This window comes from Eutrigla gurnardus (assembly GCF_963514095.1).
Source record: "Eutrigla gurnardus genome assembly, chromosome: 15".
Classification (NCBI taxonomy): Eukaryota; Metazoa; Chordata; class Actinopteri; order Perciformes; family Triglidae; genus Eutrigla; species Eutrigla gurnardus.
The window spans coordinates 6,375,575-6,398,292 of record NC_139938.1 but is presented as its reverse complement, the minus strand read 5'-3'; the positions used below and the strand labels follow the sequence as shown (position 1 = coordinate 6,398,292).

General features: G+C 44.6%; 1 protein-coding gene across 1 annotated transcript in view; it reads left to right on the top strand.

Moving 5' to 3' along the window:
- Positions 1-22,718, top strand: part of lhfpl7 (LHFPL tetraspan subfamily member 7) — an 88,269-nt gene that overhangs the window by 1,356 nt on the left and 64,195 nt on the right. Inside the window, exon 2 of the mRNA XM_084029819.1 lies at positions 22,009-22,147. Within this exon, the coding sequence (XP_083885945.1) occupies positions 22,009-22,147 (139 nt within the window). The remainder of the gene's footprint in view (positions 1-22,008; positions 22,148-22,718) is intronic.

Genomic DNA, 22,718 nt, shown 5'->3' with positions numbered 1-22,718 from the left:
GCAGCGTGTTCACAAGTTCAACCAGCCGTGCGTGTATATCCTCATTAACGGGAGGGGGGGACGTTTGATCACGTCGGTGTGTATCTGGGAGGTCGTAATGGCTCATGGGAAGTTTGGAGACGCTGCATGCGGATCGTTGCTGAGGCTGCGGGGGTCGGTGTCTCGTTTCTGGGACGCTTTCACGTTCACTTCATTAATTTCTACTGGGATGCAGGTTGGGACCGGCAGCCTTTGCACCAACCCCCCACCACTAAAAACCACCAGCACCTCTGGAAGTTATGATTTATGCATGAAGCGGAATTAGCATTTGAAAGGGAGATATTAATAAGTGGCTGCTGGTGTGATTGTAGCGCGAGTGTTCGTGCAAAGAGGGAGGGATGCAGGCAGCGCCCGGGCTTCTTAGGTGTTGAAAGTGCAGATAAGGAGGGAGAGAGAGAGAGAGAGAGAGCGCGCGCACAAACACGCAACACGTCTACGTACGTCAACTACGTGCGTTCAAGGCCCATTCGGCATATTTGCATTTGGTCGTTCTTGCCGGTTGTCAGTGGACCACCAGTGGGTCCTAGTTTGTTGGTGAGCGCGAGAGAGCTCCGCGTGGTGTGAACCCGTGCGCGCGCGCCTGCTCCATTAATAAAAGGTGAAGGGGGCCATTAAGTTTTCATCAGAGCCACTTTATTACTCCACCACTCCTCGCTGATGTGTGCACGTCGTTCCGCTGATGCCTTCCACTTTCAACTCGTCAACAACTCGCACACCGAAACACAAACCTGCACAGCACTGCAGCACACACACGCCTGAGCAGCTGTCACTGCACGTCTGTGGTATTAGAGGACAACTGTGTACTGAGCTCTGTGGGGTCCATCCGTGGAAGAGTTGGCGTTCTCGGCAAAGAAGCTGAGCCCTGCGGATGCTGTGTGAGGAAGAGGAGGAGGAGGCTGGTCTACTTGTGCTGTAGTCTCTGTGGGCCTTTCTGTTGTCGCTTCATGTTGTCAGAAGCTTTTGCGTGGACCGTCCAGTGCCGCTGGCGCTCAGGAGCCCAGAGCTGTGGGGCCTCCGCCAGGCTGGCAGGGGCCACTGCATCCATTTAGACACACTGACGGAGACAAAGCCCCCGGAGATGCAGGAGAGGTCTGCAAACAAACGCTGGCTTATGTTCAGGTTGTGTGAACGATGGTTGACATCAGTGAAGCCAAGGCTGAAGTGTTTCATACCTGCAGTCTCTCTGCTGGTCATCAGGGGGCGACTGGTTGTAGAAAGAAGTCTGATTGCATGGACGTCTATGAGAAAATGACCCTACTTCTCACTTGATGTATTATCTGTAGATGATGACTTAAACACTTGGCCATAAGGTTGCTGCTCTGCTGCTTGTGTTCATCAGATCCACCCGTCGCTCCTCCGCAGTCCAAATATGGTCACTTCTGTTCACTGGTTGCAAAAAATCCAAGATGGCAACAGCCAAAATGCCGAACTCGAGGCTTCTTGTGTTATATTGTTGTTGCGATGTTCACTGTTATGACTGACTGCTCAACAACATCTCATTTTAAGATACTCAACGGAAGAAAAGCTTCCTGTTTGACCTTCCAGCCACTTCCGTATCATGAAGTCAGACACATCTGAACTTGCTATTTATACGTTGGAAAATGGTCTCTACTGTAGCTCGGCACGATCCATCAAGTGTTGATCGGTGCGGCGCAGCAGCACCCATTAAGCCCGTCGTGACAGCGGCGCTACTGAACACAAGTCTCTTCTGCACGCCGCTTCCCCCACATCAATTATTCCTTGTATTACTTCTGCGTCTTTTCTGCTTGGTTGTGCGATTTTCCATCAGAGCAGATGTGCTAGTGTGCGAAGAACGTCTGTGTGCAGAAGTCGGGGCGAAGTGTGAACGCGTGGCGGCGGTTGCCAGGTTGGACGTGTCAGAGGAGGAGGTGAGCCGCTGCTAGGTAAAGTGTGAAGGAGGAGGAGGAGGTCGGCCTGCCAGAAAACATTTTCACCTTTACTTGTTAACGGCTTGTGTGCTTCCAGCTGCTTCACAACACTAAACACTGGAGTTGGATGAGCTTGGCCTCAGTGTGTGTGTGTGTGTGTGTGTGTGTGTGTGTGTATAAGAGGTGGAGATCCTCACACAGAATTTCAAGGTCGTCTCGAAGCCTAAATGAGTCGTGGCCGAGCTCCAGGCACACTGATTGGAAAACGTCTGAGTTCGTCCTCATCTTTTGTCTGTCTGTGCTGGAAATGGCAGCCGGACGAGGCTGTTTGGGGGGGGGGGGTGATTGGCTTCAACTGAAATCCTCACGACACATGAGACAAAACATGTTGTCTTCCCCACATGCCAAGAAGATGAATTACTGACGTGACTGGAGATGTTTTAGCATGCCTAATTGCCAGCTACCTATGAAGAACACTTACTGGTGCATAAACCCTGCTAGACGCTCTAAATGTCATTTCACCACCCAGTGAGCCAGAACTACTTTTAAGTAGAAAGATAACTCATTTAATGGAATTCTCCGCTTGTTGTCTGGCTGCTACTCAGCCTTTGTCCCGGCCCTCCTTCATTAATGTCAACATCGAGAGAGGCGTCGTCGTGCGACAATGTTAACAGGAAAAAGGATGTTGCTGCTTCAGTCTTCGTTATGAATTGTGTTGCTACATGTGTGGACAGTGATAATAATTAAATGATATTTTTTATTTATTTCAATCATGTTACAAGTTTGACAAAAACGAAACAAAAACCACAAATGAAATGTAAATACAGCAAACGGTCAAACAGGAAGGAGGAGCTGCTGGACCTGAAGCCGGTCAGTGAACGAGCTGTTTATAAAACCAACAACATGGGGAGAAGTGGACGACGCGTTTTTTGTAGTCCATTATTGTAGTTTCTCCAGCGCAGACGCACGTCAATCGCTGGTGCCGATCATAAGCTGTCAATCATCAGCGGCCGCGTTATAATGACGTAGCTTAGTGAAAGTCCGGTCGGATTCTCTGAGCACCGATTTCCTAAATCCTTTTGAGTTCTCCTATCGCCTTTCCTTAACCCCGTGACGTTTTCCCCAGAGGTCAAGGAATAGGAGTTAGGAGAATTTTTTGACTATTCGACTGCAACCTGTAGCTGTTTGACATCTTCCTGGGTCTCCCGTTAGCTACCTGTTAGGGTTGAACAAATGATCATTCCTATTGGTAGATGGAGACTTGTGACCCCATCAGAGCTCCACCTGCCTTCAACCGGAACAGATGTCCAATCAGCCAGAATGAAAACACCTGTGATGGTGTTCAGAGCAGGCGGCGACCTCCGGATCTGACAAGTGAAGCCAAGACACACAGAGACAGAGAGGTCTGCAAACAAACACCGGCTTATGTCGCGGTGTGAGAATGATGGCCGACATGAAAAAGGGAAGCCAAAGCTTTACTGCCTTAAACTTGCATTCTCTGTGCTGGCCATCAGGGGGCGACTCCTGGTTGAAAGTCTGATCGCATGGACGTCTCACTTGATTTAATGTCTCGGTAAACATTGTCTTCTTCAATCCTGCATGATGTTAATTTAGTAAATTTGGGTCCATTTAGTCACCAGAAACGCATGGGGTCATTCACAGTGTAAGTCAGCCAGTAAAGAACCAAATATGAATCTGACTGGTAACTTTATTTCAAATTATTTCATAAGGCTGTAGGGAAATGATAAGGAGGAAATAGAAAAGAGGCAAGGTTTTATTTTTTCTATTGGCTGAAGGTCGGCAAGTCTAGTCTCTCTGGGCGAGTCATCTTTTTTTTTCTTCATAAATTCATATTTGATTTCAGCCTTTCTTTGCATTAGTTAATGGATACATGAGAAAGACAGCCTTCACTTTGTTGTGACGCTACGACAGTTCTGTCTCCGTGTCAGGGTTTATGTCTACGTTGGTGGCACTTATTAAAAGTTCCATTAATAATGTTTGAATTTAATTACACAAACAAAACATTTTGAACGCTGTTGTATCATTTTGATGCATTGTGGGAAGAGCGTTGCAGTTCTTCGTGCCTCCAAGTCAAGCGGAGCGTTCAAAGAAAACATTAATAACCCAGGGGGGAGCATAGATTTCTGTACAAAGTGAAACATAAGGTTCAGCTCCCCCTCACCGCCGCTCCACTCGTCTTAGTACAGTAGCTTAAAGGGGAATTCCGCCCATTTTACACATCAAAGTCTGTTTACAGGTCTGCTGTATATGTGAGAACAGTAGTATAAAGCATTTTGTGGCTCCAGAGGGAGCTGCCTGATATCTGGTGGATTCAGCATCAGTTTAGGAACAACAACTTTAGGATATAGTTAGAAAGAAATGAGTTTCCCCCCATCATACAGCCCTTAAAGTAATGTAGTCCTCTTAGCCTTTCAGTCATCCAACAGTATTCATGTACCTCAACATTTACATCACATAATAGCACATTTTAATGAAAATATCAGACAGTTGTCAAGTTGTTTTGGAGATGCTGAAAAGGGTGAATGTGCCCTTGCTGGATATTCCTCTCTAACCAAATATGACAAGTGAACATGATGGCGTGCACTTGGCGGGCAGCAGGTTCAGGCCGAGACTCACCGGCGTGCCGCCTTAATAACAGAATGATGGACAAGGTCTGGCCTTCATCTTTATCTCTCTGAACAACATGAGAGAGAACTGAAGGGGGCTGAGCTGGCCGTGGGGGCCACACACACACACACACACACACACACACACACACACACACACACACACACACACACACACACACACACACTCTCCAGTCATCGATGCAGGCTCGAGTTGCTCCTTAGATGAACTGTAGCAGCGAAGCTTCTCCATCGGCCTCTCCCTTTAATGCTAATGGTGGAACCTCTGTGGTGAAAGCCATTTGTGTGGAAGTGTGCCTGTTATAAATGATGTTATGAGGTCTAATGCACATGTTGTATTCCTCCCCTCCCCTCCCCCACGGGGGAGTCCACTGCCCGGTGTGCACGGGAGACAAAAGGCGGACTTGTCTGGTTGCTTTTTCCTGCTGACCTCATTCTGTTTCCAGTGTCGCGTACATTGCTTTACACGGAGGCTCACCACACGCACATGTATGATTAGACACCCGCGCACACAAGACACACACACACACACACACACACACACACACTACTTTGACACAGCGAGATGAAAAGAGGCTTTCACACGAGTGATGCAAGCACAAAAATCTCTCACCAATCAGAGTGTGATCAAAAGAGACGTTGACGTGATGTACAGTGGCTGTCCGTGTCAGCACTCATGCAGTAATTAGAGGTTCGTGGTGGGAACGCAGAGATATAAGAACAGAAGAGAAAGAAGTAGACCCTGTGATTTTAATAAAATACCTTCCTTTAGGCCCCCCACGCTCAACACAAAGCAGCCATCATCCACATTCACACCTAAAAGTAAACCGGACTCCCTTTCAGCTGATACCATAAATAGGAGTTCCACCTGTGACGCTGCGGCTGCCAGCATTTCCCAGTCTGACCCTTGGCCCCGCCTCCTGTTGTCGGCCCACTAACCTGTGAGCGATGAGCGAGAGGAGAGCAGGGAGCACAGCGGCGCATACGAGAGGTCGGGAGTCGTGTTTTACTAGCGGCTTCTCCCGCCGGGTGGTTTTCCTGGCGGCTGCTTCAGAGTGGAGACGCAACACCGTGTCTCGGCTGGCGGCAAAGCGTCTCCAGTCAGCGCTGCTTTACGAGACAAACACACAACCCTCAGCTCCGGGCTCGGCCTCATATAAATCCAGGTGTTTAGTATTTGGCTGTCTGTTCACCTTGACTTATACCGGGGAACGTAAATAGACTGGAACTAGAGAGATAGATGTTTGGCACTTTTGACAACGAGTCCTGCGTGAAATGTGGCGTGCTGACTTATTATCATACCGTGCATGTTTACTTCAAGGCCGCCGTCTGACTGGGGGCAAAATGAATGGCGGGCGCTGGCGTACACAGAGGAGCGTTTCACAATGATACATTTGGGGATGAATGGGCCATTTGGTTGGCATCCTGATTCCTGCTTCTACTTCCTCACGAGCTCCAGTTTGCTTTGCATTTTCTCTCGTTTGAACTGGAGACGGCTCCGAGCCGCCAGCGCGTTTACGGCTCTGTAATGGGTGACAACGTCTAGAACGGTGTGCTCATATGTCCGCTGCGTTTATATTTCTTGTCGTCTGCATGAGCAGTTTTGTAGATTTTGTCAATCCTCTGCATGGTTGTCTAGGGAAGGCACTTAAAGGACTGCTCTGCATTTATTATGCCATTAACTACAAAGGGTGCCTTCTATACGTGACGGCTCATCTTTTCTCAAAGCGCAGCAGGAGTTTCCACGCACCTTTTCTACCAACCAATCAGCTACCGGCTTCAACTGATGCCTTCACACATAGAAAATCAACACACACATCCATATCAGACAGCAGATACAGCATCAACAGCAGGCTTCTTTAAACTACTGATGCCAATATGTCGGGTTGCAGTCGAGGGAATTGTCTGGTAGTTTTAAAATAACTCAAAGAGCACTGATTGGTTCAAAACAGCCCCACACATCAAGGAGCATTACGGAGGTCACCATCCTGCTCAAGGACACTTGAACTGACAACACACCCACCGACTCTCCTCCAGCCTCCAGCTAAATGCTTCAGGTTTTTTTTATGATTAAAAAATGTAAAATTGTTGGACCGCCTTGAGGGGATCCAGTCTAACTCTGGTGTCTGCAAATTTTGTCACAAATTCCTGGATGCAAGATTTTGGGGGGAGTGTGTGTGTCAGGTGACAGGCAGAGCGGGTCAGAGGAAGTGTCCTGATGATGGATAGAAACAGGTGGAGGCAGAGGGGGATGTGTTCATATGCATGAGTCAGTCTGGGGGGAGAAGGATTTATGATCTCATCAGTCTTGACGGATGGATGGACGGTACAGTGCAGTGTGGGATCATACGCTGCTGCTTTTTATATCTGATCTTTGACACCGTCACAGCGCTGGGAAACGCTTGATGAAATCCGCCGATGGCCAAAAATGTGTCGTACTCTCCGGCAAAGTTTATTCAAATATTGGCCCAACTCCCAGCAGCAGTAGCACAAACGTGAAAGTTTATGAATTATGCTCTTTGCTTTGGTGATATTTAAGGGCCGTTGATCAGCAGTTTCCAGGTAGACACGGCGAGCTGGTGGCGGAGGACAGGAGAGCCTGGCAGCATGAGAGAGCCGAGCACTGTTTCCTTCAGTGGGGAACGGCTGAGTCAGCCAGGTGAGCATATTGTTTGAGTCAGTATCGGACTCAACTGGCAAAAAACACTTAAAGGCAGGAAATACAGGAAAAAGATGCCAGTGAGAGGTGGAGATACTAGTTTGGTGCAATCAACTATATATTTGTGATATTCCACCGCGTCTGGATATAGTTTCCGCTGCTCCACTTTTCTTTTTCTCACAAATCCCGCAACATCAAAACATAAATCTCCTGGGATCCCGCTGAGCTCCTAAACATCACTTCTCTGCTGAATCCCGGAGCGAGTTTTACAGCTTCAGAGAAGAAAATCCACAAGTCCCATATGTGTAGACTGATTCAGTGTTACATAAAGGGACACGCCACTGCTTTTCTGCTCTGAAATAACTCTTTCAGACGGTTTCGGACGCGTCAAACAAAGAAAAATCAGCCGGTGCATGGGTTATTTTTCACTTACGGAAGCGGCCTTGGCGGAGATCCGAGTGCCCTTCTGGTTGATACGAGCGGGCCTTTTTTCGCTCACTAAGAGCGGCTAAGGGGAGGAAATGTGCCTCGATGAAAAGTGAATTTCCTGCCCTGCAACAGTAAAGAGTTTGCTGCTGTGCTAATTTGCAGCTCCACAGAGAGAGCTGAATTGAAAGAAAAAGATGAATATGGTCGCACTCAGTAGGACATGGGTAAAAGCAGGAGCATAATAAAGTAATTTGGATGCAAGTCAATTTGTACATCACAGATTGAAATCTACGTTCCCTTCTAAGACTGTTTCTTCTTCTTCTTCTTCTTTAATGGAAGAAGAAGAAGAAGAATCCTGCATTTTGTGTTTACTCTTTACCAAGTAATGACTTTAATGAAATCAGCTGCTCATAGCTGACCATAGCTGTACAACTCTCATTCTCTTAAACGGTAACAGCGTGTGGTGATCATGCGTTTGGATTCATATAGTTATTTATATCGCTGAACTTTACTGGTTGAAGAGTGAACTCGCTTATCGTTTACCAGTTTTCGCCCAGTCAGGCATCGACACGCTGACTCCCAACATGGATCTCAATTAGTGAGCCACCGTGTAATGATGAGCTGTCATGGTGTTGGATGGAGCAGCTCAGCGGCATGTTGTTGTCCAGTTACATCATCCGTTCATCATTCACCCAGCAGGCCTGCCTCTTGGCTCCTTACTATGTAACAGATGCTCTTTCTGATATTTTATCAGTCTGATGCAACTGTGATCCAGACCTGGTAACACACTTTATTTATCAGCCCTCAGGAGGTCTACTTTCTTCTCCAAAAAGAATGTTCCTGATCCTCCATCTTTAGACGAAAACAGTAGACAAATTAAAGATGCTCATTTGATCATTTGACACATGATTCTGAATGTTGCCTTGCCTGCTAAGTAGCGGAGGAGGGTCAGGAAGTTTACTGTAATCCGAGTGTAACACAGACCAGTCTGACTCACTGATGAAGTGAAGCAGAGTGGTGGAGGCAGATATAGTAGCGTTTCCAGTCGCTACACTACAGTGTGCATCAATTATGAAATGTGCACTCGGGACCAGCGGTAGTGCAGATCATGAATAAATGCAGGAGCAAGCTGGGCTGTGTGAGTGTTTGGGGGTGCGCGAGCTGAAGGACGGCCTCCGCTGGAGCCCACACGCTCTCTTTAACTTCTCCATTACAGGTGGAGGAGGCCGGGCCATGTGGGCACACACAGTCCTCTATCTGTTCCAGTGTGCTTTTGCAGGCAGAGTTTTTTAAACTGGGCAGGGGGTCTGTACATGTCATGCCAATCTGAAGGAGTTATTAATATTACATCCAAATTCTGAAAAAGAAATCTAAAGTACATGACCTGTTTTTTTTTTTTCGTATGAACTCACAAATCATCTGGGAATAGTTGTCCGGTTCAAACCGGATTGTTGAAAGTAGCTCACCCTTGAGATGATGCTCTCCTTCACTAATCCCTGGTTAACTCACTTTCACACACTTGTCGGACTAATTCAATTGCAGACTCTTCAAGTAAAGTTTAAACCACATGGCGTATTAATCCCAACACCTACACAATGCAATAAACAGTTAAACATGTATAAGAGGGATGTCCTGACATGTTCAAACGTGGCTTCGTTAATTCCGGCTAACACGTCGTTATCAGGCTCATGTGATCCCGTTAATTCTCGTCCAGCTTATTTGGTCCTTTGAACACAGTTGGAGAATTGATTTGTTAATCCTGGATTAGTTATCCCGAATAAAAGTGCACTCTGGCTTTGAAATAAATTCAACACGAGAAGCCTCCCAGCATGCACCGGTGCGACAGACGGACACGAGTGTGATTTGAATGTGTGCTGTTGCTGTTACTGTGGTTTGCGTTGTGCTCTGCGGCGTTTCCTGCTTTAATCAGTCAGGTGTAACAAGTGACTGTGCTCCTGTGAGCCGTGTTGGCTGCACGGTAATGAGCTCCTTCTAAATGGGAGCGCATCACTTTGAAGTGATAATTAGAAGTCCGCTGCGGCTAATGCTTCTCCTGTTTGCTGTGAAATATTTATATTTAATAATATTTAATAATACAGCACACTGCAAACTCTTATCACATCACATTCAGACGGGAGGAAAAATGTCTCTCAGAAAGTAGCATTAAAGGGAAAGTTGGACATTTTGGGATGTGTGCAGGAAGTTAGCACCAAGCTTAGCTTAGCACAAAAGTAAAGTTAGCTTCTGAAGGACCAACTATATATTTAATTGAATATTTGATATCTTTCATGTGTTTGTTAGTGAACATTCAAGGTGTTACCAGGCTACGTGTTTCCAGTCTTGTGATAACTTCGTATTTACACATCTTATCATGTAATCCAGTAAGAAAGCAAATAAGCAGATTTCCCAAAACGTTGATCTGGTTTTAGTTTAGCACTCAATAAAATGTTAGTGCTGAAAATACACTTTTGGCTCTTTTGAATGAAATGTCTTTTAACGATCACATTTATTTGAGTTTATTTCCCAAACTAAATCTGTCCATACTTGTTTATTTTAGGTAAGACTTAAATTGAAAATGAAATTGCACCAACAGATCATATTGGTCACCTAACAAACTGCATCATCTGAAATGTTTCCACCATAATATAATTTGTGTGTGAAATGAGTTTATGCAGAGTTTTTCCTCTTTGGGCTTTACAGATACATTTTAAACCTTGTGTCAAATTCATCAAAAATCTCTTTACAGTCCCCGATGTCCCGATGTGCTTTTCCAGTCAGATGCTTGTTTTCGCCTCATATGTGGCAGTTTGACGTGGGCTGATGCTTTTATTTTAATGACTGCATTGTGTAGTTTACCTCCAAACAGGACTAAGTGAGCTTCGGCTACCAGCTAGATAAGAAACATGGATCCTGACTGTATGTGGGCTGAAGTGTTATTATGCCAACGTGGGAGAGTACAGTATTTCTTCTTCTCTTTGAAACAGCAAAGTGCTCCTCCCTCCCTCATTCCCTCCCTCTCCCCCACGTCGTCTTCACATTTCTCCCTTACTCCCCCCTCTCATCTTGTAGTCTCCCCTCAGCTTTCTCTCTCTCTCTCTCTCCTTCTATCCTGCAGTACTGTGTTTTTTTTTTATGTAAAAAGATCAACCGTAATTTCTAGATTGGGCCTCTTTGTGCACCAATTACGCTCTGCTGTTTGTCGGGATGCCAAACATACATTTAGTCTAATGAGCAAACATGCTGATTATCTTACAGTATCTGTTTTTTTTTTCACTGAATTTATTCACTTCATTCCAAATTTTACCAGTGTGCTTTTCATCCATTCCTTATTAGCATATGCTTTCAAAGCAGAGAGACAAATTCCATCGTTGGTGTCTTTTGAAGAGAATCAAGGGGGCAGGAGGGGGGTGTGGTGGGAGGAGGAGGGGGGAGGAGGTCTGACTCCAAAGTATCAGTTGCGCTATAATTCAATTACAGCATCTATTGAGAGAAAAGAGAAAGGAGAAACTTTGCCTTGGGGTTCCTCTCCTTTGACTCCCCACCAGCTCCCACCACCAGCAGGCTATTATAAAGGCTGAATAAAAACCTCTGGCCCCGGCTCTGAGGATGTCATCATTAAATCAGACTGTGAAGGATCCCATACATTTCAAACCAGCTATCTGATCTCGCTATCTGATCTGATCCGCTCTTGTGATCTATTATGAACGAGGGTGCGATGGAGATGAGGGAGGAGAGGTGCTGTTAAGAGGGTTCTGGTTAGATGCGGTTGCTGTTTTTTTTTTTGTTTTCCCTGCTTTCACCTCAACCTGTACACCCCCCCCATCTCTTCCTCATCCCCTGCAGGACATCAGCTACCATTTAATTGACAGCAGAGAAAGATAAAGAGAACGCAGGAACCCCGCCAGCTATAACGTGACTCTGATCTGACGCTGTAGTTTGGAGGCACGCGGCGGCAGGAGGAGGCGAAGTGATGAAGATAAGTGCTTTTATGTGCACAATCTCTGCAGACGCTTGGCTTCGGTCAGGGAGGTGCAGCTATGAGCCGGACGGACACATCGGTTGATTAACCGATAAAGGGAAGCCATCATCATCAGTGAATCACAGGGGGAAGTGACTTGTCTCTTAAATTCCCACAGTGTTCCTTGTGATGTGAATCAATGGGGCCGCGGGGCTGAAGTGCCTTATAGTAGTTATGAAAAGAGAGGTGTTCCTCCTCAGAGCAATGCGCCTAAAATAGAAGCTTTCATCTGCGTCCTATAGACCTCCATAACAGTCTGTTACATTCTGTATGAGTCATTGTCTGCGGCGCTCCACCTGAGGGTTTCATAAAGATGATACTCCTTTGGGATGATACACCAGCATGCATCTATTTCCTCTTCCTGCACCGCAGCCGATGTGAAAGTAAAGCTGCGGTTTATGTCTTCTCCACAGCAGTTCTGGGACCCGAGACTCACTGAAGTTCTCTTCACTTTTTATTGGTTTTGGAAACATTGAGGTTGCATTATTACCTGGCTGCTAATAAGATATTTAACAATCTGCAGAAAAGTCCTGATTCAGGCCATATGTGCAGAGTTGTTAGCTGTATGAGCCTTTAGATGTTGCATCGGCTGCTGCCAAGGGAATCATGAGCAAACTTTTGCAATATTGCAATAAAGAAATACAAACTGGACGCCTTTCCATCAACTGGTTTGGAGCAAATAAGGCAACACAAGGTGTAGTTTTCAGTAGTAATACTTAGGTCTCCTCAACAGTCCACATGTACTTTTTGTTCCTACTAACAGCCTTCTATTTGCATGTTATGGGATTATCTGAAAAAACTGCTACATCAGAAACAGCTGATCAGTCATGTGAGTTATCTGTTTGTCAGAACTTAGTCGGCAAAGATGTTTCCACATCTCATTTAGTGCATCAACTCTTCGACAAAGGCAAAGTGAGGGAAAATCCTTTTTTTGCACATGAGGTTGTTATATTGAATTTTGGCTTTTTCTAATATAATACTTGTGAAATGAAACAATAATTTGCATTCATGCATCACCCAAGGGTGGAGAAGTTAAGTCCCTTTGGCCTCCACGTGGTGCAGCAGGAGGCGGTTAGTGTAGCTGTACACAAACTGGATCCGCACCAGTGACACTGGAGCACTGTGGGAAATTGGATTGTTGGATTCTAAAAAAAAAATCAAATTCAGAAAGTTTTATTGTCTATCTCATGGTGATAAGGAAAATGTAATTTAAATTGCATTACAGAAACACAAAATTCAATAAATAAGAGCAGGTTTGCAAAGCTGTGTATTTGGCCTTGTTCAAAACGGATATTGCAGCGCGAATGAAAGAGTTTTTATACATTCTCTTTTTGTCCAGAGGTGCTCTGAAGCTGAGGAGCTGGAAGGAGTGGTGAAGGAGGTGTGAAGGCTCCTTAGTGGAGTCTGCCTTTCTTTTTACTGCACAACTGGAGACGTCGGAGATGTGAGGGGTGACAGTTATTTTTGATTCATTCTTGATGATTCTTGTGAGTTTTTGCTAAAATGAAATGAAATTGTTCTCGAGCTCCGGTTGACTCCCACTAAAGATGGTGGTTTTCTGTGTCAATACTTAACACAACTTTAATTAAGAATATGGAGCATGTGATCATAATCTAGTCTGAAATATACTCTTTCTTAAACTAGATTTGAGTTTATTTATTTTATTGTTAACATTAGCTGTTAATTGACACGATTAGTGCCTTGCATGCATGGTGGTTGAGGTGCCCAAGCCACCCAGCTGCAACGATAACAGCAAAATCCATTATTTACTGCCAGCTGCATATGCAAAACAGGCAACTGTCCCCAGTTCACCCATGCAGGAGAGTCATGGACACCAGTGTATTGCAAGACCAGTGAAACGTGACCGAGTGTCTGCTCGAGACAGAGTGTGTGTCACGATGAGTATAAAGTCAGCGGTTACATAGCTGTGAATGTAGAAGGTTCTGAAAAGTGAAGCCACCGCTGAAGTGCCTTTAACTTGCATTCTCTCTAATGGCCATCAGGGGGCGACTCTTCTGGTTGCAAAAAAGAAGTTTGATTGTGAAAAAAATATGGTCACTTATCAGTGGTTGCAAAAATTCCAAGATGGCGACGGCCAAAAAGCCAGACTAGAAGCTTCACAACCGTAGTCCACAAACCAGTGGGTACCGCATGATGACTTTGTCCACTTTTTATATGCAGTCAATGAACCAAACTTAGTGAAGCCGTTGGTGTAAGAAGAGAAATGACAGGTTGAGGTTTTGCAGCCTCTTGACTCTGAACCAACTTCCTGTTCCTGAACTGTGATCCAAAACCAACATCCCTGAACACCACAAACTCCACCGACCTTACAAAGTCCTGTATAAAAGTGTGTGTTTCCTGTGTTTCCTGTACCAGCTCATATTTGGCCTTTCTCCAAGTTCATTCACCTCTCAGTGTGTTGTGTGTGTGTGTGTGTGTGTGTGTGTGTGTGTGTGAGAGAGAGAGAAAGCGTCACTGACTGTACGAGAGATTCCCACCGTGTTTTCATTTCACATGACACCGAAGACTCGACACCACATTAAAGCATTGCTTTGCGGCAGGGAGCGTCCTGTGTAAACTCTTTCTAGAGTTACTGTGTTTCTTGGATCTTGTTGGGTGAAGATTAGAGATAATGACATTGATACTATAAAGGAGTGGCGGTCCAAAACGTTAAAAATGAGTGGAAGCTTGTGTTGGAGGAACCACGAAGGGAACAGCAACAAATCAACGATTCCAGGTAGCAGGGTGTGAACACAAGGCTTCTTCAGTATATCAGACACATGGTGAGATAAATGCCTTTGGCTTTTTAAGAAAATGTGCTGAAATGCAAAAACCCCGCCTCTTAGTGCACAGGCTTTAAATTATTTACATATTACGTTTTTAAATGATTCATGTTAATGTCATTACTGTGATGAAAAAAAACAACTACATTTCACATCTCCACCTACATAATGATATTAAAGCTGGCTCTTGACCTTGTGTACCTGATAAAGTAAGGGAGTTTTCCTGAGTGACTGTAAACCAGCTTCAGTGTGAAAGAATACAGCTGACCTGTTAGGCCTGTTGGGGTCAATGCAGTAGTAGAAACATAGAGACAAAGAAAGGGCTTGTATTTTCTGTGCATTGGACAAGGACTTTTTTTTTTCTCATTATTTTATTTTTATTTTATGTCCATAAAACCCTGTAGGGCGTCCCCCCTTAGCCGATTAGTCAACTAATCAGTAGTTTTGGACTCTTGTCTGAGATGTCTTTAATCCTTTTGTAATTTTTTTGGACAGAATGACTTCTATCCAAGAAACTTATGAACCTGTCTGATAAACACAAGCTTCATGGTGCTTGTGTGTGATTCTTTGAGGAGACACAGTTGTCAAATCTGTCAATTAAATCAACAAATTCATGAAATATTTTTCACTTGACAAAGAATTTCTTTGGTGGAGGAAAACCCAAAACTCTGAAATATATCCGTGCATCAGACGCCACAATGGGATGATAAAACGGCGGACTTGGAGCTGAAATCAGCAGTGATTGTCCATTTGAAAATATAAGAACACGAGTGCCGGTGCTAGAGTGAAAGTACAGCATGTATGAAGAGCAGACCACACATTATGGACACCAACATGTCTTTTTCTGTTTGAAAAAACACATCTCTCTTCTGAGAGAGTAGAACAAATTACAGAGGCCGGCTTCAGATGATATAAGATGGTGTCTTGGAGTCATATCTCAACGAACAACCAGAGCAGGTCGACAGCTCCGCTCCTGAACTTGTGTTTCATGATGTCAATTTATTTTCTGCAGGCGCCCGCATCTAAACAACTCTGAAAACGCTTTTATTCTACATTCAATTATTCATTGTTCTGCAAGCAGCCTGATGTCAACAAAACAGAATAAAAATGAGTAAGAGATTTTTACCACGTCTTTAATGCACAATAGTTAGTTTATATGGCTTTCCTTCACTCCAACCGCCGTCTGAAGGCAAGCAGGTAGCTTCAACTCCCATCTGCATAATAAGACTTGTCTTGTAATGAATTATTCTTCACCATTTCTACTTAAAAACAACAGGGCTGTTGGAGACAGACACATTAAAAATAGTTGAAAAGTATAACCCACATATCCATTAAAAAAATCCTTCTTACTGTCTGCTGTTAACTCCCACAGGAGTGTCTGTGCCTGCCAGCCTTCTCTCAGGGTCTCATCCATGCACACCAGACTTTTGGCAGAGCAACATGAAAAATCCTTTTGGATGCAAAGCAGTCTTACCGAATAAAACTTACAAAAATAATTTAAGTAATAAAGATAGGGTCCAAAAAAAAAAAAAAACAGGCTAACATTTTCATTTAGGGAGGTATTAAGTAATGTGAAAATATCAAATCAACATGTGTGTTCATGTTTCCACCTGTAGTACATGATGATGTATTCTTTCGGATCACACCCTGTATCCAAGTGCACCACAGGTGACTGCAATCCACACCAGCCGTTAGTCTGTTTCAATCTGGAACGGATTTAGTTAATTACTGACGTTGAAGTACTTCGGTTTGTATCACAATCACAAAAAGTATCTTGAGCTATTCCAGCCGTCACACATTAACCAACAGGTGTTTTTTTTATCCTGACCCTTATAATACATCATCCTCAGTGTGGGATATTATAGTGTGTCACAACCTTTTGCCCTTACAATCTACAGTAATAGGATTCCCCTCTGAACCTACATGTGTTTGTATGCTAACATTGACTGACCGTGTGTGTGTGTATGTGTGTGTATGTGTGTGTGTGTGAGGGACCAGCGAGCGCTTCACCTCCTCTTAAGTGCTCCTGAATGTCACATCCTATCTGCAGCCTGTCCCCGAGGCACAAATGGACACTCCATCCACTTGTCAGGTGATTAATCTCCGCTCCCCTCTCCCCCTCATCTCCTCTCCATATCGTATTCATTCTGTACACACAGCTTCGTCAGCCATTCAGAGGACTGTCACACAGACACACACCCGTACCGCACTCCCTCTCCCAGTCTCCGCCCACTGAAGATCAATGAGGAAGATAGATGTTTTATTCAGCACATTCATTTAGAGGTGGAAGGGGTGCCTTTTTTTCGTATGAGTGCTCCGGCAGGAAGATCAGAATTCCTCTGAAAGATGATGAAGTGAGCAAAGAGAGTAGAAGTAGAGTGGGAAGGGAGACAGTTTGCAGAAAGTGGCCGGGCGGCGGACGGAGCAGGAACACCTCGGGTGGCTCAGAGATGTTCTGGGAAGCCGTGTTACGCCTCTAATAGGCTTCTAGAGGCAGAACATGTTGAGACTGATGCTTCAGTGCGACCGCTGGGCTCTCACGCCGCTGAATGCTGATGAGTGATGGGAAGGGGGCCGAGACGAGCTCTCACAGACGACGGCAGACCTGCACACATTAACAACGTACGCTGAAGCACAGGAAGAGCCGGCGAGCAATATGGCAAACCCGTCACGTCCGCTTAACGGCGGAGCTGCAGAGTTCTCGCTCCACCTCTTGTCCTCCATGAAGGCAAGACATTGGATTGTAAAGCGGCAGGGTTATTTCTGTCAAGGACCGAGGTTTAGTGTTAACTGTATCCACTCCCTGCCTTTTTCACAACCCTGCACTAATACGTTTAACTGGTCAGTCCAGACTTGGAAAGGATAAGTGCGTTTAGTGAGACATGCCATGGCATCTCCGTCCTGTAACTCCCAATTGAGGAGACAATGAAGTTTCATTGGCCCGTGCTGTGTAATCCCGGACTAGCTTAATGTAATTGGAAATCAAAGAGTCCCCTTCAGACTGTCCCTTTATTACTCAGAGCAGGCTCAGGATGTGGACCATTTAAGGTGGGAAACCAATAAAGTTTCTTTATGATGGAGCCAGGAAGTCTTACATGTGTATGGGGATGGGACGGTATAGGTTTTTATATTCACAATAAATTGATTGGGGTGAATTTCCATTATCATGTTAATCATAGATATCGTCAAAAATTACAGGATAGAAAAATACACTTATTTATTGATAATGTATTTATGCAGGGAGACCTTATGATTCATGATCATCTTTTTAAAGATTATTTGATTGGTTTTCACTCAAAAAAGCTGTGACTTATTTGTGACGAAATACAAATATTTGTTTCTTAACTAAATGTAAAGTGATTATATGTTTTACTGCCATTTCACGTTATATTTTGATGATTATCGAGAAAATATCTTGAATCATATCTATTTTGATCAGGATAATGGTGGATATGACTTGGCGAGTTGTCTTACAATTTGCTGTAACTGAATTTGCATAATCATGACTCGGCTTTATGAGGCAAGGCAGCAGGCTCGTAAAACTTGGATCAAACAGTCGAATAAGCCATGCTGATCAAATAGAAATCATCATTGTGTTCGTGCATTGCCTCAGATGTTTTCAGGAACGTATTATAGTGTACTATTTAGATGCAAAATGAGAACGTTTGTGATGCCATGTTCACAACAGTCGAGCCACAACCATCTCCGCCCATCAGCCCGAGAAAATCGGAACGTTGTCCGCCTCATCTTTCCATGTGTTGGCTAGCTTTGGTGCATCTCAACCATCAGTCCTGACTTCTATCAACCTTTGTAACAGGCTCCAGGCTGGTGACTATTATTGTGGGATTGATTGGGGCTTGTGGGTCATATCCACCAGGGATCGTCTGCATTGATTATGGACGTGATGTAAAAGTTCTGTTTTTGTGCCTCAGCATACCTTAAGTCACAATATCCTGCGATGATTCCCTTCCAGATCAAGTTTTCGGTCTGCAGCAAAGCGAAAGAGATCAAGACAATCTGTCTTCTTCCGAATGAAAACTTTGATTTCTTCCCTCAACAATTGCCCACTCATTCAACCCCGTCTCTCTTCTCAGGCAGCTGCTGCAGTGGCTCAACCGGTTATTAAAACACAATTACAATCTATTTAGGAAGCATCACTGAGAGGACCAGTGCTGTTAGCAGCTCATTTTCTACTAAATTAACTTGTGCTCAGAGCCAGCGGAGTCCGCCGCCGAAATCTTTCTGTATCGTCTGTGAGTAAAAGTGGTAATGATTATGAGTTTGTTTCATCAGAACATACACAGCATTGGGAGTTGATTAACTGGGACACAATTAATTGAAATGTTGGGTGTTTTTTTTTTGGAAAAAAAAGAGAAAATTGCTGTGTTAGCGTTGTTAGCCTTTGTAAGTCTCTCAGGGTGTTTTTAAATGGCACACAGAAAATGTCATGTGTATGAATCCGTGCTTGCAGATAATTGAGTGACTGAAAAATGGACAGAATACACAAACAGCAGCTGGATTTACAGTTTACATATGGACACATTTAGATAAACAGCCATAGAATAATATCACTTTAACTTTCCTCCCAAACGCTCTGACGTTTTTGTGCTAATTGTCTGACTTAATTTAGCCGACTGCAGACACAGCATGCCTTTAATTGTTCATTCCAGTGAAGCTTGCGTACCTGGGCATGGCTGCCCTCCCCCGCTCAAGCCCAGCTCCCCCATATGAGACACGGTGCACCTTTAATGTGTCGTAGTGAATTGCGAACAGCAGGGTGGGAAGCAGGCTGCACACTGGGAGCCCACGAGGCACGCCAAGATCAAGCTACAGAGGGAAAGGAGACATTCCTCTGCATACATGAATATCATTCCAGCGCCAGAGAAGGGAAGAACAAAGGCGGCTGAAGTTAATGACTTTTCCGTATCTTCAAGTGTGGCGCTGCATCTCCTCCGCTCTCTTGTAGTCGCCAGGTACAAAGGAAGAAAAACAAGTAGCTGTGGCAGGGGGAGCTGAGATAACAGCTTTTTTTGCTGACATGATTCCCTTTTGTTGTCCTGTTGTGGTATATTAAAACAGCACTGACAATGGATTAAATGACTACTTGCATCCCCCTAACTACCAAATCTGCAGTTATTCTCAGCTCGGGAGCCTAGCATCTTTTGGCTCATTATTTTACGGTTCTGTGAAACCTGATTTTAGTCCAAAAAGCACTATAAACCCACTGTTTGCTTCCTGCTCAGCACCGTACAGCAGTCAGATAAGTTAGCAACTAGCCAGTGAACATATAGTCTTGCGCATTTAAGCTAGCAAATAAACTGATTTTTCCTCTTCCTTGACAGGCAACTAATCTAACAAATTTAACTACTAACCATAGGCTGTATATCAGAAGTGGACATAGTCACCGCAACGTCACCCACAGCAACCTAATTTACAAGAAAACTAGTGATTGAAACCAAACATGTTTACAATTTTATTGAGGTAATGAATCCAGCGAGAAATAGGGTAATTTTCTCATAGACTTCTATTGAAACTTCTTCTTGCAAACAGAGAAGTCGCCCCCTGTTGGCTATTAGAAAGAAGGCAAAATTAAGGCACCTCCACATTGGCTTCCCTTTTCAGACCTGCCATATCACTTTAAAAGCTGATGATATGACAGTGTGGCGTTGACAACTTGTCTTTCCATGGTTGTAAAGGCGGACTAGTCGATGATGTTTGGTCATCTCATTTAGATACATGACTCATTCCTTTATTGAACCTCGAGACGATACCAGATCTGGTTTCTGGCGGGAATATAAACATTCCTGGTCTATGCAGTTGTGTATGTAGACCTACGTGTCCATGTTTTTTGACCATAACCAAAGCATTGCATTTATCTCTGCTTTCTTCATTATTTTATGGATTTCTTCCCTTGTGATTGTTGAATGCTGGTAATAAGCTATTCCATCTCTCATAGTGTCTGACACAAATGCTGTCTGTGAGTGATTCAGATGATTTCCTCTCCTTCAACTCCATTGTAGCTGCGGGAAATATCTTGAACTATGGCCACGTTTCCCATGTTTATCCAAGAAAAAGAAAAGGAAATAAAAATGAATGTGAGGCTTCTCTTTCACTACTTTCCCCCAAGCAACATTCATACTCTTTTGTTTATTGATGTTAATTCTCATGAACATCAACTTTATATTGATCCTGTCCTCCAGTTTTGCATGCTAACATTTGCTAGTCAATACTAAACACAAAGTCAAGCTGAGGCTGATGGGAACTACATTAATTTTGCAGGTATTTGGTCATAAACAAAAGTATGATTAAAAATGTTGAAGTAGATCACTGGCAACAGTCACTCTGCTGAATAATGATGCCATTTGACTCATGAATAAAATCCAATTAGGCTCCTAATCTTTCTAAAAAAAAATAATTTGCAATAAAACCCAGTGTCCTGAAGGAGCCGGTTCTAATTCTGCACATGCTCCCCTGTTGCTTAATTGCTGTGGTCAAGGTGCCCTTGTGCACGGCACTTTGCTCCCAGCAGTTCCCAAGGAGCTGATCTGTAACCCTGATGTGAACGCGTGTGAAAAGGCGCCGTTAATGTATGCCGAAGAAGAACGCGTGCTCAACACGTGTGCACAAAGAAAGGTCAAAAGCACAATCATCGTCATTGCACCGACATCATTGCACTTCAATATATTTCCCTGCTTCGACCCTCTCACTACCTTTCTGCCAAACACCCAGAACAAGCTAATTAAATCTTCTGTCAGGCGTGGAAATCACTCTGCTTTCATCCCGGCTCCGTTCACGTCAGTCACGTCGGGGACGAGCACAATGACACGTGTTTTAGGGCTTTAATTCCACATCCCTCCGCTCGCCCCCGCTCGCATGCTAATCACTAATATGGCGCTTGTTCTCTGACTTGTTTGCGTGCTGCACTTCACCGAGACGGGCGTGTTTTAAAAAAGAGGAGGACGGCCGGCAGCTTTGTTGGAGAGTTAGCGCTTCCCTAGGGGCTTTAAAGTTAGCTGCTGCTTGTCCAGTAAAACCCACTTTCCCAGGAGCCTCTTTGTAAGAGCAGAGCAGTTTAGCACATCGATCAGAACGGAAAAGCCGCTTGAAAACACCGACAGACTGCATTGTACACACTATACTGCAAACAATTTCCTCCCGACTGGAGAATAACAGATGCCGGCTGCGGGTGGAGCTCATCAGAGAAAGTTGTGAACAAATCGGTCGTTTGTGTGCTTCCTGCCTCTGTTGGGCTCCTCTTTCTTGCAGCATGTGTGTGATTAAGCCAAGATGTAATGAATAGGGACAGTGCCCTGTTGTGTGGCCATGGAGCGCTGCTTTGCAGCTGAGAGAGCAATTAACCTGTTTGGAGAATCGACTGAGAGATTCCACAATGTGACTTGTCACAAACGATGACTTTTGGCTTTCAAGGTTTTATCAAATAGCAACAAGAAGAACTCCCTGCTGTGAATATGTGTAAACATGTACGAGTTGGTGTCTACTTTCTGTAGGTAAATAGAGCGTGTTGTGTGTTTGTGTTCCTCAGACCAGCGCGGTGCTTTGTTCGGGAGGCTGTGCCCTGCTGGCCGTCAGCTCCCTGTTGGCCATCATCACCATCTTCCTGCCCAGCGGAGGATGTGAGAGGAGGATCTGCACCCTGGCTGGATACATGCAGATGGCTTCAGGTTGGTGCACATGTGAACACACATAGACATGGAAGCACAGGACATTATTCTGTGTAAAAAAAAGAAAGAAAAAGAAATCAGAACCTCTCCCTGTGCCTCTCAAGTAGAAGACATCTCTCACGATCCCATCTTTCACCTCTGCAATGAGCGGATATCGCTGTCTATTCCCAGGAAGGAGCTGACTGTGTTGCCCATCAGTCAAAAGAGAAAAGAAAAGAAAAACACCTCAAAACAAACAAACAAAAGAAACAAGTGGAGGACAGCTGTTGCTAGGCAACCAGAGTCTGCATAGCACTTGTACGGGTGAACCAGCGAAGGGAAGGCGAGGATAGATTTAGAGCCTGTTGTAAAAAGACAATTATACCTCCTTAACGCAGGTCATTGGTTCAGGGTTACATGTGACTTATCAGGCTGCTACTTTCACTCAAACAGACAAGGAGACTCGTAAACAATGCTTGGGGTTTGTCGGCGCCCGGGCTTTTAAAAAACCCTCAATACGCCGCAGCCCGTGTCACTGCTCAGTATCGGCCTTCACACTCTCGCCTTGTGCATCAGACCATTTTAATGCCAG